General features: G+C 42.1%; 1 protein-coding gene across 3 annotated transcripts in view; it reads left to right on the forward strand.

The window, feature by feature from the left end:
- The window catches only part of rnf123 (ring finger protein 123), a 187343-nt gene that overhangs the window by 45692 nt on the left and 123250 nt on the right, over positions 1–18401 (forward strand). For all 3 annotated transcript variants that reach the window (XM_083771405.1, XM_083771407.1, XM_083771406.1), the window contains exons 26-31: positions 2411–2518; positions 3082–3259; positions 3861–3935; positions 9839–9926; positions 11904–11991; positions 13145–13229. In XM_083771405.1, coding sequence (XP_083627531.1) covers positions 2411–2518; positions 3082–3259; positions 3861–3935; positions 9839–9926; positions 11904–11991; positions 13145–13229 — 622 coding nt within the window. The remainder of the gene's footprint in view (positions 1–2410; positions 2519–3081; positions 3260–3860; positions 3936–9838; positions 9927–11903; positions 11992–13144; positions 13230–18401) is intronic.

Genomic DNA, 18401 nt, shown 5'->3' on the forward strand with positions numbered 1-18401 from the left:
TGTGTGTGTGCAAAATTTGGCATCGACCGGGTTAACGGTGGCCGAGATTAGCTGCTCACGGACACACACACACACACACACACAGTGTGCAAAACATACTCTCCCCCCATGCCTTCGGCCTGGTGGAGACAATGATGATCCTCGTCTGGTGGCGTGAAAACCAGGCCAGATTCCTTCAACTTTCTAAAATTGCATGCAACATGTGTAGGGCTGTAGGCTATTTGTGCTATAAGTGCACCATCCGAGAGTTTTCCGTGAAGCGGGGAATATCGTTACTGTTCTGTTTGCTGCTTGTTATTAGGCTGATATAGTTGCTCCGTGAGTTTGGAAGTAAAGAAGAGTTGTGTTAAGCTGTATCATTCATGGTCTGCTGATTCACAAGCTCTTCTTTACTTCCAAACTCACGGAGCAACTATCATAATAACAAGCAGCAAACGTTTGCGTTCTTCTCTGAAGCCGTTGCGGGTTATATAGGCAGTTGATGGTGTGTTCCATTTTCATTACTGCTTTCGGTTTTACACCATTCATTTAATATATTAAATTAATATATTAAATTAATGAAGACCAGGACTAATTGAAGATTAATTTTAAATAAACATTGTCGTCTCTGCCATTTATAAAGCAACATAGTAAAGTAAAGCTTAGTGTAACTTTGTTTATTAATAATGTATTTTGCCAATTGCCAATTGCCAATTGATCGCACCGCGGTTTAAATTATGTAACCGCGACAGCCCTAGTAGGATTCAGGAATTGGACAGAATTCGGCCTAACCAGCATACACCAATTAGTTAATAAGGATGGTCTTAAATCATTCGAACAGATACAGACTGAATTCGGGCTCCCAAGGACAATTTTTTTCAGATATTTGCAACTGAGAGACTTTCTAACAAAACATAAGGACTGGGAGAGGGCCATGAAACCCACTCCTATTGAGGAGCTGTTGCTCAAATTTGAATTTGGGGCTGGCAAGGTAATCAAGGAATTCTACCAAGTCTTCTTGGACCTTTGCCCAAATAATACACTGTATATAAAAGAGAAATGGGAGGCTGAATTAGGTATAGAAGTAACAACGGATACATGGGAAGAGATATGTAGTGAAGCGCACCTGGTAACCAACTCGAATACTTGGAGAGAATTTAAATGGAAAGTAATATCTAGATTTTTCAGGACGCCTCAAATAGTGGCCAAAATGGGTCCAAATCACTCAAATAGATGCTGGAGGGGCTGCGGAGCACATATTGGGAATCATACTCATATATTTTGGACATGCCCCAAATTGAGACTATTCTGGAGAGAGGTTTCTGAAGCACTAACAGAAGTTTTCGGTCAAAACATCCCAGAGGATCCCATAGTAATGTTGTTAGGAATGTTACCGGAAGGTCTGGAGAGTAGAGCCAAAATATATTTATTGCATGTGCTGCTTACAGCGGCCATCACATGCATTACAATTAAATGGCTAAAACCAGCCCCACCAACATATAGTATATGGGTGGAAAAAATATGGGACATTTACCAGATGGAACAAATTACTTATGCCCTGAGGCTTCAACCAAGCATATTTAGTAAAAGGTGGAGTCCTGTACTGCCTCTACTAATGAGGTAGCAAGTTTCGGAATCCTGAGTATCAACTCACCAAGTACACTTCTCCCCAGACCTTCCGGTGTACTCATACACTTTCCTCCATCTCCAGTCATTTCTGTCCTCAATATTGTTCATTTCCCAGTGATGTTGACGCTCTGTTGCTTTTTCCTCACCATATACTTTTATCTCTTTTATTTCCTTGTTGTTTTGTTTTTTTGGTGTGAATACTTGTAAATTCATGTGAAGTTGTTTGTGTATATGAATGTGAAAGTATGAAACAGCTGAGGTTGTGAAAAAAAGAAAAAAAATCAGTTGTAAGAAAAATGTATACCTGTAATTCTGTGAAGTTGCCTAAACTGAAATAAAAACAAAGTTAAAAAAAAATATATATATATATTTTTCAATGTATTTTCAAGAACGGAAGTGGCAGCTTTCTTACTCGGATTTCGGGAGGTGTAGTTCCAGACTCTATATAGCATGCAGAGATTGTGGAATAGTTATCTGCATGGCTACGTGTCCACTGATGTCATGTGGATTGACACAAAAGAAGATGTCTATCGTGCCACACTTTATATACTGTAGCCACATAAGCACTGACCTATACCATGTGGGTCTGACTTGGGCTCATTACCACCTGATCTGTTGCTCAGCAAAAACAACATATTTTCAGCCGAGAAATATGTCACTTTCTTTCAGTTGAAAATCACCGAATCACAGATTCAAGCATGAATCAAGCTTGAATCTACTACACAGTTCTGTGTAGTAGTGTAAATTCCTTATAAACAATCTTAAATAAATAAGCTTTGCTTTCCCCCCATCATTCCTCCAGAGAGCGGACATCCTGGATGAGCTTCAGAAGAGCCAGAAAGTTTTTGCTGAGAAGTTGAACCACCTCAGTAGGAGACTGGCCTGGATCAACGCCACCATCTACTCCAAGGTGGGGTGTGTGTGTGCGTGTGTGTGTGTCTGTCTGTGTGTGTGTGTGTGTGTGCGTGTGCGTGCACGCATGCCCATACTCACATGTGTGTGCGCACACTCTTCATTATTGTCTATTTTTGCCATGTGAAACCTGGCTTATGATCGCTGCTGTTGGCTATGAGGACCTTTGGGCGACCTAGTCCTGATTGGGCTGGCCTTGTCTGACCCCATACTCTGAAACGCCGCCTAAGCCAATGGGAGTCTGACCCCATACTCTGAAACGGCGCGCGGAAGTCTCATCCAAGCCCCCAGACTTCCACTGTAGTCAATAGCGGGGGGGCGGGGCGGGCCTGTCGCTCCTCATCCGCTCTCTAGATATATTATAACTCTGGTCTCAACCCAGAGTCTGTAACGCTGCAGAAAAGGGGGACAGATGCACAACAGAGAACGCTTGTTTCACCTGGCTGTTAATGATACGCGTGTCATCTTGTTTGTTTTAATTTCCTCTTTCTGTCCACTTGAAGATCCATCTTTCCCCCCCTATGTCTCACTCACTATGGTTCTGTCCCTCTCCCGCTCCAGGAGAAGATGTTGGATGTGTACTGGCTGCTTCGCGTATGTATACGTACCATCGAGCACGCTGACAACACCGGCTCCTTGTTCGCCTTCGCACCAGAGTTCTACCTCAATGTCGCTATGAACGCATACAGCGCCCTCAAGAACTACTTCAGCCCTGCCAACAGCATGGAGGAGCTACCAGGTCATTCACACCACTCCGTTTCAACTGTTCACCAGCTATCATGCAAATTAATCAGCTAGTGTGAAGTGAATGAGAGTAAAATAGAGGCGGTACTACAGTAGGCAGTGAGCTATTTGTGTGTTTGGCTGTGCCTATGTATTGTCTATTTTGTCTACAGTGACATGCATACATGTATTCAACCTCCATCACCGATCTACACAAAATAGTCCACAAAGTCAAATCAACAAACATTTCTAAATTATTTCTAAATTAAAAACGGATAAGCCCTGATTGCATCAGCAGTCCCTCTTTTCCCACCATGAGTGCTCTCTAATGAGATTTCAGCCCTGGCACAGATACACCTAATGAAAGTGTCTACAAATTGCTAATTCGTTAACAATTCTCTGCATTTAGCAAATGCTCCTATCCAGAGTGACTCAAGAACGTATGTTAATAGTCAACGAGGAGATTGCTCAAAGGGATCCTAAAGGTTTTGTATGTTGTAAAGTGTCACTGACTTCAGGGCATATAGTGTAAAATGCGGAATACAAACGGTCTTGTCATTTCAAAAAGTGTGCAAAAGTGTGAAACTGTCTTATCTCCTCTCTTTCCCTCCTCGCAGGCTATGAAGAAACCCTTACACAACTAGCTGCTATCCTCGCTAAGCATTTTGCTGATCCACGTATTGTTGGCACTGGTAAGAAACACACACACACACACACACACACACACACACACACACACACACACACACACACACACACACACACACACACACACACACATCAGGTCCAGGTAGGTTTAACTCACATAGTTGTTGAAATCATTTATAGAAGGTGAGATGCATTTTTTATGGTGGTGTTTGCATGCAAGCACGCATGTGTCATGCTCAGAGTGCATTTGCTGTCTTGTTACCCTTCCTGCAGCAATGCATGGAAGGATATGTGTCATATCTGTCTGTTTGTGTGTGTGTGCGCTGCGGCTGTTAGCAAGATGATAAGAGACAATTAAGTGTTGGGTCAAAAAGGACAAAATGTCAAGGTTGCAGTCACGGTCAAAATTGAGAACGGATGGTCTGATTTTCAATAAACTAATTAGTATAATTGGAACAGGGATTACCAAATGTTTCCATGCCAAGGATGGATCCACGGGTAGCGGCTACCCGTGGATCTCATTTAGGGTTTTTAACCTGAAAAAGACTCATGGGGCTTCAAAACATTGTTTGAATTGAAATAACATTTTTGAGTGTTGCAGCGACTCCAAGGAACAGTAATGTGTGTCTGTTTAGAGTACCAACAAAGACAAGGCATGATGGGTAGCTGAGATTTTAGCTTTAATGTAACACCAGCACAGAGCACAGTGTAGTACAGACTACGGTGTAGCACATGCACAGGTGCATGATGACAGACGAGGCAGTACAGACATATATGCTCCCGTGCTTGCGGTTAGGGTTAGGTTAGGGTTTGAGGTACAGTAGGTTGTCAGTCTAATGACAGTCGGACCAATAGTATTTCTAAACTACCCCCAATTGTCTGACAGCCAATAGTCCGAGAACCATTAGTCAGACACCCCAACAGCACCACTCAGTTCAGACGGGTCTGATTTTTGTATAGAGAAATACAAGTAAAGAAGAAGTTAAAGAAGGCCTGGCACTTTAACTAAATATTAAAGACCATTCTTAATACAGTATGTCCGTTCATTTACATAATAATAATAATAATAATAATAATAATTTCAGCTGCTGCTGCCTACAGTCTGCTTATCTGAGATTTTTCTTTAAAAACATGTTCAATTCAAATGATTTATTCGCTTTGACAGTTCACAAATCGGTTCTAGATACATTAAGCAGATACACAAAGCTGTATACTGTATTGCGTGATGTGTGCGTCAATGCATAATGTCTGTCTGGCTATCTAATGTCTGACTAACTGCTGCGTTGTATCAGTTTATGTACCATAATGAATAATACATTATATGACCTTGTATTGAGAATATGTTAGCGTTGGTTTTTGCAGTTTGTTCCATTGTGATTCTTTGCAAAGTGCTGGTGGCATGTAGCCTGGCTCCAGCCCTGAATCACTAGCCGTGCATTATAGCAAATATGAAGTGAAACTAAATGAAAATTCAGGCTAAGTGTCAGGCTAGGTGGAAATAGTTGTGGTGTGTGTGCGTGCGTGTGTGTGCGCGTGCAATCTATTTATGTATTCATCCTGTTGGTTTCTTCCTATCAGTTCTTATTTGCATACTTAGATTGCTACAGATTGCTGTTAGTTCATTGGAGTGTCAGGTAGACTACAGTCACGATAACGAAAACGCAGTCATCGATCACACACTCAGGCCTAATCTGAAGCACCACAAAGTCTCCTCACGTCCTCACCCAGACTCTACAAAGATGCACTAAACTACACTGGCAGTTTGGCCTGAGGTTACCTCTCTCCACCCCTAGTCTTGAACCACTGAAATGGGAATACCACTCATGTTCAACATTGAACTTATACAAAATAATGAAAATAATAATGAAAATAATGAAATAATACAAAAAAAAGTCCCTCCCCTTTTTAGCCTAGAACTGGAGGTCTATAACTTATGGTTGTGTAATCGGTACACCAACGTGATGTCACTGATCACATTGAAAATGAAATGGTATTTCCCTTTTAGCCTTGGACTGAGCCGGTTTAGAGAGAATTGGCAGCAGACACATAATTATGGTCAGTGAGCCATAAAATAACCAGGGGAATAATGGTAGTAGGGCCTACTTATAAACCTGTGGAATCATATGAATTTAATTCAGCAAGTACTTCTTGGTATACTTTGATTGGCTTGTCCATCACCAACTATCCTAACTTGTAGCGAGTAGTTGGACTAGGCTACTCGATTGGACATTCATGCGGGGGAACAATAATATTTCTTACAGATATTAGTAGGTGAGCTCTTGAGTAGGGGGTGTAAAAAAATATGGACAAATCGTTCTCCGGGTCTGATATGGACGTAAGATGAAGCCTGTCAGTAAATCGCCATCTTTCTAGATCTGTTTGGGCCCAGCTGGCCATTGGCTGGCCCAGACAACGAGGCGGGACTTCCCCCCTTCTTCTTCGTTGATTTTTATTTTGATTCGAGTGGGGCGGTGGTCCCGACAGTAGCCACGCCCCTCAGAACATACTCTACTTTATTTTTTTAATAAATGGGACCATAATTTTCCAAAAAGAATATTATGACATGAGAAATGAGACTTTAAACTAGTGACTGGAAGCAGAAAGTATTCATGACCATGTTTATTAAGGTAATACAGTCTAGGTGAAGTTGGGCCCAAATACATGGACCTCTATGGAGGTTTTTTGGGCCCAATGACAGCGCCACAACAGGCCATTATATGAACTTTCAGGAAGTCAGGATTTCCTACTGGCTTCAGACAATATTGGTTTCACTGCCCCCCTGGTCTATACTTGATCACACTGGTCCATACAGAATAAAACCAGGCTTTCCGGCATGTGCAAAGCCTGGTGACGCAGGGTTACTTAAGCACTGGCAAATGGTGTGACATGCCCAAAATAGGAACGCCAGGTGGTTAATAAGACCCTGGCAACACGCAAAAAAAAAGGAAACAGTGAAATATAGTGACTTTGTGTGTAACAGACAAAGGCTCTGGATATTGTTTATTGTCCATCAGTTGGTGGGACAAAATGCTGAAGACCCCAGTATGGCAAGGGGATTTCTCTGGACAGGCCATATAAAGGAGACGACCAAATTAATACAGATGTATAGTTACTGTAGTTTCAGTAGCTTCTTAATCATTTAAGTTTTAATTGTAAGTTTTTAATTGTAAACAAGAAGATAAGGGTCGGCTGTGGCTCAGGGGTAGAGTGGCCAGTAGAGCGACCGGATGAAAACCCTGAGGTTCCCAGTCCGATACCGGGCTCCCCCAGAGTTAGTCAAAGTGTCCTTGAGCAAGACTCAGAACCCCTAATTGGTGTATGTATGAATGTGTTTGTGAATGGGTGAATGTAATGCACAATCCATGTAAAGCACTTTACCATTTCCCATTCATAACAGTTCCCGTTTCTTACTAGAAACTTTGCTCTACTCTGCTTTAAATTCATTCCATTCAGTGAGATTTTTGGCTGGCTATTAACAGACATTGTTGCTGAGTGACAGTCTTGTGGTCTGCTGGTCTCAGGGTGACCGCTCTAATCTAGCGAGAGGCTACCTCTCTGGAACCCAGCTCAATCAACCTGATCAACGTGCTGATCACCCCACCTTACGTTTAGTTTGAGCACGTCTGTGTTTAAATTTTTTTGTTCAAATATTTTGTGTTTCATTGTTTAGTGCAAATATTTTGTGCCTGTTGCACATTTTGTGCCGGCAAAGCATCTGTGCCATTTTATATTTTTGTGTTGGCTATTCAAAAATAGCAGATATACAAGGTTATCTGATATTTAATTTTTGAAAATGTTTTGAAAAATCTTGAAAGTGTGAAAGCGGCCTCAGGTTCAGGTCTTAATGGTTTACTGGTCGCAGGTAGTTACATGTCTATGTGTTGAGACAGACAACATCAATAAAGTTAAGGACGGTGGGTTAGGTCAGGTGGCAGTAGGTTTAAGAACTACAGTATCAATATACAGTGTCTCAACTTCAACACGGTTTTACAGAATCGATTTTTAGAATGGATGTTTGAATAATAAGTGCTCTTGATACCTGCAGTGATATAGTGGATATTCTTAAAGTGAAATTATCATTAGGCCTTCCGTTTCACTGTGTTAAAGTTTAATCAACACCACGTCAATAAACTATCATTTGCAGCTGTTATATTGAATATTATTAAATAGGGTCAGTCTGAAACCTGACCTCTAACAACCACAGCATCTTGTTGTAACAATCGCCCTTTATACATTATGGAAAATCATTAACTAAGGAACAAAAACAACAGGATCGTAGGGTTATAGTCTGTAAGCTTGGCAAAGTGTGTCTGTCCCTGTTTCTCTCCCTATAAAATATAATAAATAAACAAGAAAACAATCTTAAATCAGCAAACAATATTCTCTTTCAAACCCCTCTCCCGCTCCAAACCAGTCCCAATGCTCTCTGTAGCGCCTTGTGTTGCAACTTGACGTCTATACAAACAATAACCTCCCCAAAGTCAACGGTGCACAACAACGCTCAGTATTAAATAAATTCTAAAGTCTGTGTCCGTCCTCTTCTTCTTTAATTAAACGCAGCGCGCACGAGGTATTCAGTTGCTTTATCCAAGGGTTCCAAAGAAACTAAAATAGTGTCCGCTCTAAACGGTCTGACAAAAAAACTAAATTTTAGGGGTACCCCTTAATCATCATCATCATACTATAATCATACTATAATTCAGTCAATGTCTGTCTGAATGTTTGTCTGTCTGAATGTGTGTCATTGTGACTGCCGTAGCTCCTCACTGCCTGCACCAATCACTCCCACATTTCACACAGGCATTGACCATAATAATATGGAGGTCTTACCGAAGCCAAATTAACAAATTATAAATTAATAATTAATTTATTAGTGAATAGAAAATGCGAAAACGCACCAGGGCGCAGTACCCCCAGCGGCCACAAGGGGTGGGGGGCAATATCTCACAACGGCTAGTATACATATAATCCAACAAACGTTAGGAAAGATCTCACTGTTGGCTCTGTCAGTCACACGCACACCAGCAACAGTGATTCCAAACGAGGACCGCTTCTCCAACGGCCGCAGCAAGTGCGTTATTTTTTCCGATGAACCCGACCGTTCTTCTTCACAATGGCTGCAGTCACACGCAATTAATACTTGAATAATAATTTGATTTGTTATCTGGCGCCTGGAGCTCCACTTAAGCCTACACTTAAGCCTACACTACTCTTGAGTTCCCCCCCCTGTCCCTGTGTGTCACTTTCTCCATAATTATGAAACCTTGGGTGGCGACATCAGGTCAGTTCTCTGTCACCTGTCAATCACCCCAGGTATATACAAGGCCCATTACCTCTCGTGAATAGGAGAGAATACTATTTTACTCATAGCCAGAATCACATGTTACATTTCTTTTCATAAAAAAACACCGGATAAATAAAGCAGAATAACATAATGTGCTATTGTCACATTGTGAATCGGCTGAAGCAGCTGAGCATCATGATCACCTCATGTTGGAAAGCCTGTGTTCTCTATTGTGAGATAATAACAAGACATCTCTGTCTACCCTCTGTTTCTCCTGGTTGTTTCTGAAGGGGTGAGATCCGAACATGTTCTTTTTATTTCTACCTCTCAAATGTTTATAATAGAGAGCATTATGACCTGCACCTGCCTGTGGGTGGATGTGGTGGAGACTAGAGGTGTCAACTTGCCTTGTGTTTGAATGGGTACATACTGTACATACTTGCATACAAATAAATTAAAATAAGTTATCTTGACTCTCAACTCTTGTCACTCTGCATTTCAATCTGTGTTTGAATGTGTACATATTTGCATACAAAAAAATTAAAATAAGTTATCTTGACTCTCAACTCTTGTCACTCTGCATTTCAATCTGTTATTATTAGTCGCTAACATGTTCTCTTCCTTTCTCTCTGTTTACTTCCGCATTTCTTCTCAATCTCTCAGACATCAAAGATTCACTGATGCAAGCGCTAGCCAGCTACGTCTGCTACCCACAATCCCTTAGAGCGGTGGAGAGGATTCCAGAAGAACAGTGAGTACTTTGAGTAACCTCAAACTAATTGCAAAAACCCAAACTCAGCTGATTTTGTATCTTCAATATATCCTGAATAAAATAATTTTTTTTTGCCTGGAATTGTCCTTTGGGGAAAGTGTTGAAAATGGCTTTTACAGTATGGGCACCATTGACATCCTATTATATGGCAATATTTTCTAAATTTCCTTATGCTTTAAGTAGCATGTGACATGTCAAACTAGGGGGTTTTCATGATGCTGAATCCATTCCAAGCATTAACAAGCAAAAACACTCATTGGGCTAAATTTGGCCATAGCAACTTTCCCAAATGTGATGATGTCAGCACATTTGGGCAAGTTGCTATGGCCAAATTTAGCCCAATATACCTGGGCTATACCTGGCTTGCTCCTTCATTGGCCTGTTTGAATATTCAGTCCCTCGGCGTCTTTGGACACGTTTATATTAATCTCATGTCTTATACAGAGGGTCATAGCTTTGGTTTTATTATTGGACATATCTGTCATGAGTGAATATTCAATTTCTGGGCCCACTGGGCTGAATCATTATCCAGGTCTAGCATTTATCAAGACTTCCATAGTTCCAAAACATGGTTACGACTTCATAGAACGTAGCTAGTAGTGTTTTAATGCTCCATGAGGGCTTTCTTTCTTTCTTTCTTTTTCAGTTCAACACCAAATTAGTCTTGGCACCATTGATGTGTAGCCAATGTTGACAGCTACAATAACATCGCATTATAGGAGCCACGGTCACTGTGGAGCGCTTACACAGTTCTTACTAAAATGCTCTGTGACACTGATGATACAGTGAATAGGACACTCCATATAGATGCTTGGCAGAAGGGCGCTAGCAGCAAAAAACAAAACTATACAGCCCCTGAAATTCCAACTGCAGGGCTCTCACATACGTTCTTTGTGTGCAAATTTTTTCCTTTGCGTTTGACTTAAAGCTGCTATAAACAATATGTCAAAATTTGAATGACCTTTTTATTTTATTTTTATATATTCAGACAGCCAGCAATGAGTAAAACTCTCCCACAATTCTTTTGGTCTCTGCGACACATCTAGGGGCCGCAATTTGCATTCAAATACTTTCCTAGAAGCTTTTTCATTGGTCGATTTGCCTGTCTACTTCCTGATTGGTTAGTCATTGCGACCGTTTTTTTTTTTTACTAATGACGAAGCTTCTAGGAACATCTTTGAATGCAGATTGTGGCCTCTAGATGTGTCACAGAGACTACATTTGTTTTGGGATCCTTTTAATCATTGCTGGCTGTCTGAACACCAAAAAATAAATATAAAAGAAGGTCATTAAATGTTGACATAGCTTTAATGCTCAATTGAAAAATTTAGTTAGTGAATTGAATTAGTGTTCGTTCTGAAGTGAAAAGCCTGTCCTAGATGAGTCAAAAGTAGAAGGATGCTGTGTCTGCCTCCTCCAGTGCTGTTGCACCTTCCTCCGCCAAGTGTTTCATTAATGTGTGTGACAGCACAGACACAGGTGGTGTAGGCATGAATACGAAAGCACACCCTGAGCCAGTATTCAAACCCTAGCTTCCACTGTCCACGAGTATTTTGAAATGCAAACTTACAGGTTGGCAAACCCCCCCAAAAAACCACCTGCCCCCTCATTCAGGGATCCATTTGTCATGAGGTAGATAATGAAATGGCTTCTGAATGTTTTATTCTCACCAGCCTTTTCACCTGACAGTGTGGACTTTCATCAGAGGTTCATGTTATGTTCCCCTCCCAACGCCCCCCCAGAACGACCAGTTGCTAGTGCAACGATGAGGACACAATGCCCTTCACACCTGCAATACTGCCAATTATCTGTTGTGTGTTGGAGGAGCTGAAAGCACTGCTCCCAGAAAGCAATCCCAGCGGTGAAAGCAGGGAACATGCACTGAACAGAACACAACAACACTGTTTGTGTGTGTGTGTTTGTGTGTGTGTGTGTGTGTGTGTGTGTGTGTTTCAGACGGGTGGCTATGATGAGGAACTTGTTGGCTCCATATGAGCAGAGACCCTGGGCTCAGACCAACTGGATACTGGTCAGACTTTGGAGGGTGAGCACACACACACACACACACACACACACACACACACACTGATGAAGACCCGAAGGAGAGAAGAGCGACATGAGCCATAAATCACTGTGTTCCAGTGCCTCAGGTAGGGCTAAAATGGTGACGAATGATTAATTGCAAATACTACTCAATGCAAGCCTGACTTTTAATGAGAATAGACACACACAACGTGCTTGTGTACACACACACACACACACACACACACACACACACACACACACACACACACACACACACACACACACACACACAATTCAACTCAAAGGGCTTTATTGGCATGGTAAATGGTAAATGGTGCATTTATATAGCGCCTTTATCCAAGGCGCTTTACATAGATTGTGCATTACATTCACCCATTCATACACCGATTGCGGCGGAAGCCATGCAAGGTACCAACCAGCACATCGGGAGCAATTTGGGGTTCAGTGTCTTGCCCAAGGACACTTCGACATGTAGACAGGAGGAGCCGGGATTCGAACCGCCGACCCATGGATCATTGGACGACCTGCTCTACCTCCTGAGCCACAGTCGCCCCCATGAGAAAACATACGTTTACGTTGCCAAAGCAAAAAGTGGAACAATACAATCAATTTATATTTGCAGAGGTCAGAGCAGGGATACACACAGTGATTATTTTATCATTAGTCATGTTTTCAAACTCTGCACACACACACACACACACACACACATACACACACACACACACGCACACACAGTGTTTGTATGTGACACACGCACACACAGTGTTTGTATGTGACACACACACACACACACACACACACACACACACACACACACACACACACACACACACGCACACACACAGTGTTTGTATGTGTGTGTGTGTGATATTATTATGGTTATTTGCAAACAGTTTCATGAGCATACAAGCATGTTATCTGATTGTAAGCATACACACTTAAACCCCAGTATTCATATTATGGGGAAAGCTTTTGCTTTTCACAGAACTGAAAAGACACAAGCATAGAGCTTTGGGGGATTCTGCTCAACCATATGGGGTGTAAGTGGATGTTATGCTTGTAGTCACATATCGCTTAACTATAAAGTCCATTGCCTCTGTGATGTCCATTGCATCTCCAGCAATGAAAGAGATTCATGTGTTGTGTTCCAGGGTTGTGGTTTTGGCTACAGATACACCCGTCTGCCTCACCTGCTGAAAACCAAACCGGAAGACGCCAACCTGCCCAGCCTACAGAGTGGGTGGTCACTTTCTAACTATTACTATGTCTTAATAGCATAAATAGCAGACTTCCAAGATCACAACATGTTGTCAGGTTGTAGGGCAGCTATTTTCAGTTGTACGAGGAAGTATGTAGGCCTTAATAAGTTAAGAGGAATACCCCCCTAGCTCCCCCTCCCATCCATTTTTATTTCATTTACAAATCGAACCCTGGATGTCGCCATCTCTCTTTCTCTCATCAATCATTTGTGCTACCAAGCTGTCTTTCTGTGTTTGTGTGCGCGCACGTGTGTCTGTTAATTTGTTGCTGATTGGCATGAGAAAACATACGTTTGCCAAATCAGAAAGCACCATACAACAATACAAGAGTACAATCAAAAACAAAAAAAAATGTACATTTGAAAGTCAAGATCTTCAATAGATCAATTTCTATGTACCAAGATCACTCGATGCAGGTAGTGCAGGAATACACATAATCTCACAAACCACAGAACAGATCAGTTCAGAGGAAGTACATTTCAGAATATTTGTCACATATTTTGAATAATGTATTGTTGTTGTTATTAATATTATCGTCACGAATTCATAATCCCATATTCACCGTCCCACCTTATTTGTCATCAATATGACGTCCGACAATTCACAAGGAAGCCACAGCATTATTAAGCACTGTCTTGTTTCTCTGTCTCTCTCCATCTGTCTCTCTTTCTGTCCCTCTCTCCGCCTCTCTCTTGTTATGCCAGCATGTCTGAATGTTTGATCATGGCTCTGCTCTCGGTTTCCATGTTGACTTTCATCCATCTCCATGATTAACTTGAGGCCATGACCACCTGTCTTCACCAGGCTTATCTGTACTGCAGCACTCATGGAGCCATTCTTTCTGTTGATTTATTTATTTGTGTGTGTGTGCTGTGCGAGTGTGAACCCCCACTGTTAGTTTTTGATATTGTGTATGTTCAAATACATGAAAGCAATCGTTTTTTTCTTTGTTTGCTTTAATGAAGTCACAATTCATATTTCTTCCTGAGCAGAAAGTCAGTCAGGCTGTCAGGTGGCTGGTTGGACAGGCCTGCGTTTATTAATAGGAGACAACAAAGACATTGATATCTTAACTTAGGACAAACGCACACCCCACTTTGATGCTTTAAATAACTGGGACACATGCGTACACATTCTGTGACTTCACTTGTCATCGTTGCTGTCGGGCAGAAACCTCATATACATATTTCAACTTTTTTGACATGCTAGGTTTCCGCCCGACAGCGACGTTCTACAACATGGGTTTCTGATCAGTCATTGTTCACTGATCATCATGAGGACTCACTCTCTTCTCAGTCTTTGTTTTGTTAAACAAATTCAGGTATTCTGATATCTTATCTGTACGTTTTTTGGTAATATAATCATGATTGCATAGTTAACTATAACGATAACAAATGACCCTTCTTGATGTCGGAAGCAAAGCATATAAATTTCACCTACTGTATACAGTTTCAAACACAATGCCGGCTTAGTCGGCGGCACAGTCGGTGGCGCAGTCTGTTTCGCTGTGGCCTCACATCTAGAAGGTCCTGGGATCTATTCCCGCAGGGGACGCTTGGGGAGTGTTCTCTCCTCTGCATCATCAGCGCCCATACCAAAGGTATGGCAAAAACATGCAGTAATCCTCGTCTCCATACTGCCTCCCCCCTGGTCACCCGGTGGGCCTGATAAGGGAGAAAGGAACTGGTTGGAATAACGTGTTCCTTCCATGCCCTACGTCCTACCGGGGGAAACTCCCCCCTCTCATGAGCTCAGTTCTGGGCTCTCCCCAGGTCGGCAGAGGGCGAGTAGCGCCCAGGATTACAGTTTAGGCATTGGCACCGGGTTACAAAATCCGCAAGCCAGAATTCTATCTATTTAAATAATTTCATAGCTAGCGATTCACACAATTAAACCATTCACTCCGCAACAATGGTGCATTGGTGGGCAGTTAAACCATGCACAAACTCGTAATCTTGTTTTCAGCATGCTGTTTGTTTCTATGTTGTAATGTCTGTGCTCTCTTTGGATGACCCCCCCTCCATGCATGATAATTGACTTTAATTTGTTTGCCTTTCATTTGCATGCAATACAGGGGATTTGTCAATTGCTAGTTTTCAAAGTAAGTTATCACTGTAGCTCCCCTCCTCCCTGTTTGTTTCTCATTCGTTTGTTGATTAATGTTGTTCTGTCTTCGCTTATAGTGCTATTATTATTATCCTGGTAGCAATGCTTGTCATTTAATTGAGACAGGTGCAAAGTACTTTCTTGCAATGTGCGTGTGCGTGTGCGTGTGCGTGTGCGTGTGTGTGTGTGTGTGTGTGTGTGTGTGTGTGTGTGTTTGTTTTTAGGGGATATCTTTTCATAATAATAGGTTCTCCCAGTGGGAGTTGAACCCCATACCCTGCTGGCATTATTAACCACTTAAACCCTAGCATCCGTATTCTGGGGGAGATTTCGCAGGAAAATAGCAGATCTACAAGTTTGGCTATTTTCAGTGAAGATGTTCAATGTAGACTCGTATTGAGATACTGTATTTAATATACTAGTATAGAGCCCTGCGGGACTCTGCTCAACAACAACGTATGTATGGGGTTCAAGTGGTTATGAGACTTTGTAATTGACCCTCCTGTTTCTGTGTGCTGTCCCTGTAGAGAGCCCTGCTCCCATCCCTCCTTCTAGCCAGTCCTCTTATGCAACTGTTATTTGCATAGTGCTTAAGTAGTGATTTATTATAATTGGATAATGCAAATGCTGCTTCAGAGAGCACGCACGAGCGCACACACACACACACACACACACACACACACACACACACAGACGCACACACAGGCGCACACACAAACCCATAGCTTCCAGACCCCCAGAGAGAGGGAGAACAGAGAACAAAGTACTCTAATTATCTTTCACTAATGCCTCACATGAAAAGATCAATGTGTTTTTGCAGATGTTTGCATGTTTACATTTTATAATTTTTTCCATGTGTGTACATATAGGTATTCCTTTCTCTTAATTTTTGTCTTCGCCAGGCTGGGAGGTGAAGACTTTGTTTTCGCCGTGTGTGTGTGTGTGTGTGTTGGACTGATTGTGGTTATACCCGTTACATTTGGACCTATAACTCTTGTGAAGCAACGTTTATCAGGGTCACCTGGGTGTGCGGAAGTTCTTTTACACTAATCTAGGTGTGCGACGTATAGCTATTTGAATTGTGGGATGTACAGTCAAACTTTTGGCGTTTCCTATAGGCCACATCTATTCTGCCTAACCTGCACTCTGAGGAGCGCCCTTTCGGAGTTGTGTGTTTTCATTGGTTTGTGTCTTTGTGTTAATTTGCACAATTTCATGTTTGAGACGGAGAGACTGAAAACTGAAGGAATGGCCATACATTGTGTTGTGAGCCTTTGTCCAAATGTCAGGAATGTCAGTGTTAATGGACCAGGGCTGTTTGTATTCTATTCTTCTCATGAACAATCATTATTAAGCTTTTCTGTGCCTTTTTGAGTCTCATCGATGTTGAGGTGTACAGTACCTCAACATCGATGTTTAGTGTAAGTCCTCTGCAACATTGATACAACACAAACATCAAGTCCAGTCATGTATTTGTAGCGGACAGCTGTCCAGCTTATGATGTTAGACATCACTCTGGATGCCTGTTGAGATCACCACCTCTCTCTCTCTCTCTCTCTCGTATACTAAGTTTGTATACCCTTTGCTGAGAGAGCAGGGAAGGGGGGGTTCCCTCACTCCCTCTGGGATCTGTGAAGAAACCGAGGACAAGGAAGAGGGGAGAAAATATAAAAAAATAGGGGAGATATGAACACTTGACTCTGTGTTCCCTTGTCACCTCCCTCTCGGGGAGTGAGACACTCCAGTGCTTCCACTCCTCTCCTCTGCCTTTTCACCATCATCAGCATTTTTGGTGCTTTATCCTAAGTCGCCTTGCTTAATTTCCATCTCCCTTTTTTCTGTGCAGTCTTTCCTTACTCTCCTTTTCGTCGTGTACGTTCCCTGTCACTCGCCTCCCACTCTGTCCTTTCATCTTCCTCCTTTTTATCTGTCACTTTCATATTCTCTCTCCCTGTCGCTCCTTTCCCGTCCTCTCCTCTTGCGGTCTGTGCTCTTCTTAAATTCTCTTTTTTATTTTCTCTCTCTCTCTCTCTCTCTCTCTCTCTCTCTCTCTCTCTCTCTCTCTCTCTCCTAGCCTGGTTAATAAACCAGACCGAATCAGCCGTTGGCAAAAATAAATTGCCTGCCGGCGGATTACGGTCTGGAGAGGCTCAATTGTACGCCCATTTCCTACACCAGAGAAATGGGGCGGCCAATCGGGACACGGTATGCAATATGGGCGGGCTTTGGTACAGTGACTTTCAATGCTTGAGACCTTTGACTGACAGTAGCTCTGACCAATTGCGTCAAAGAGAAAATGTTTCAACCCGCCCCCCCTGGAAATGAAATCCAAGCTGAGCCTCCCCAGACTAATATCCCGCGGTCCGTGCTATATTAGTCTGGTTTATTAACCAGGCTATCTCTCTCCCGCCTCCATCTGCCTCTATTTTGACCTCATGCTTCTCTCGTTTGTTTCCCCCTCTATTGTTCAGCCATTTTCCCGATGCCAGTAATCTCTCCCTGTGGCTTCCCAGTAGACCCTACATTAAAGTACAGCCTCAGCAGCTCCTAATAATTATAGCCAAAGGCACTTGTTTGCAGAGGTCCTGACATCCGATTGATTATTGGGAGTAAGGGTTATGTGTTGACCTACTGCTTGTCAACGTGTCCCTACAGCATAATCATTTGTTTTCTCCTCTTTTTTTGTGTGGTTTGCATTGTTTAGTCGTTTCCTTTTCCTGGCAGCATATTCAGCTACTCTTCTCGCTTAAATGTTTTGGCATTATTCATCCAGAATATCTTGCACCTTTTATCATTTCTCGTCTGTCCTCACCTTTCATCACCTCCCTTTACATCGTTTTCACTAATTCACTTCAAGCACCTATTGCCAAGTTTATTATATTATGTTATTCTCCCCTCTCGCTAGATAAAGGTGTCATAATACTTAAAGGCCTGCATTTCACAAGAATTACACACATTTTCGTCTCTGCTACCTGGTTACTGCCATAATAGTTTTATCAAGGCAATGTCCTCTGTCTTCTATCCCTGATAATTAGATTTCAAA

The sequence above is a fragment of the Protomyctophum parallelum genome, assembly GCF_964188405.1.
Source record: "Protomyctophum parallelum genome assembly, chromosome: 8".
NCBI lineage: Eukaryota > Metazoa > Chordata > Actinopteri > Myctophiformes > Myctophidae > Protomyctophum > Protomyctophum parallelum.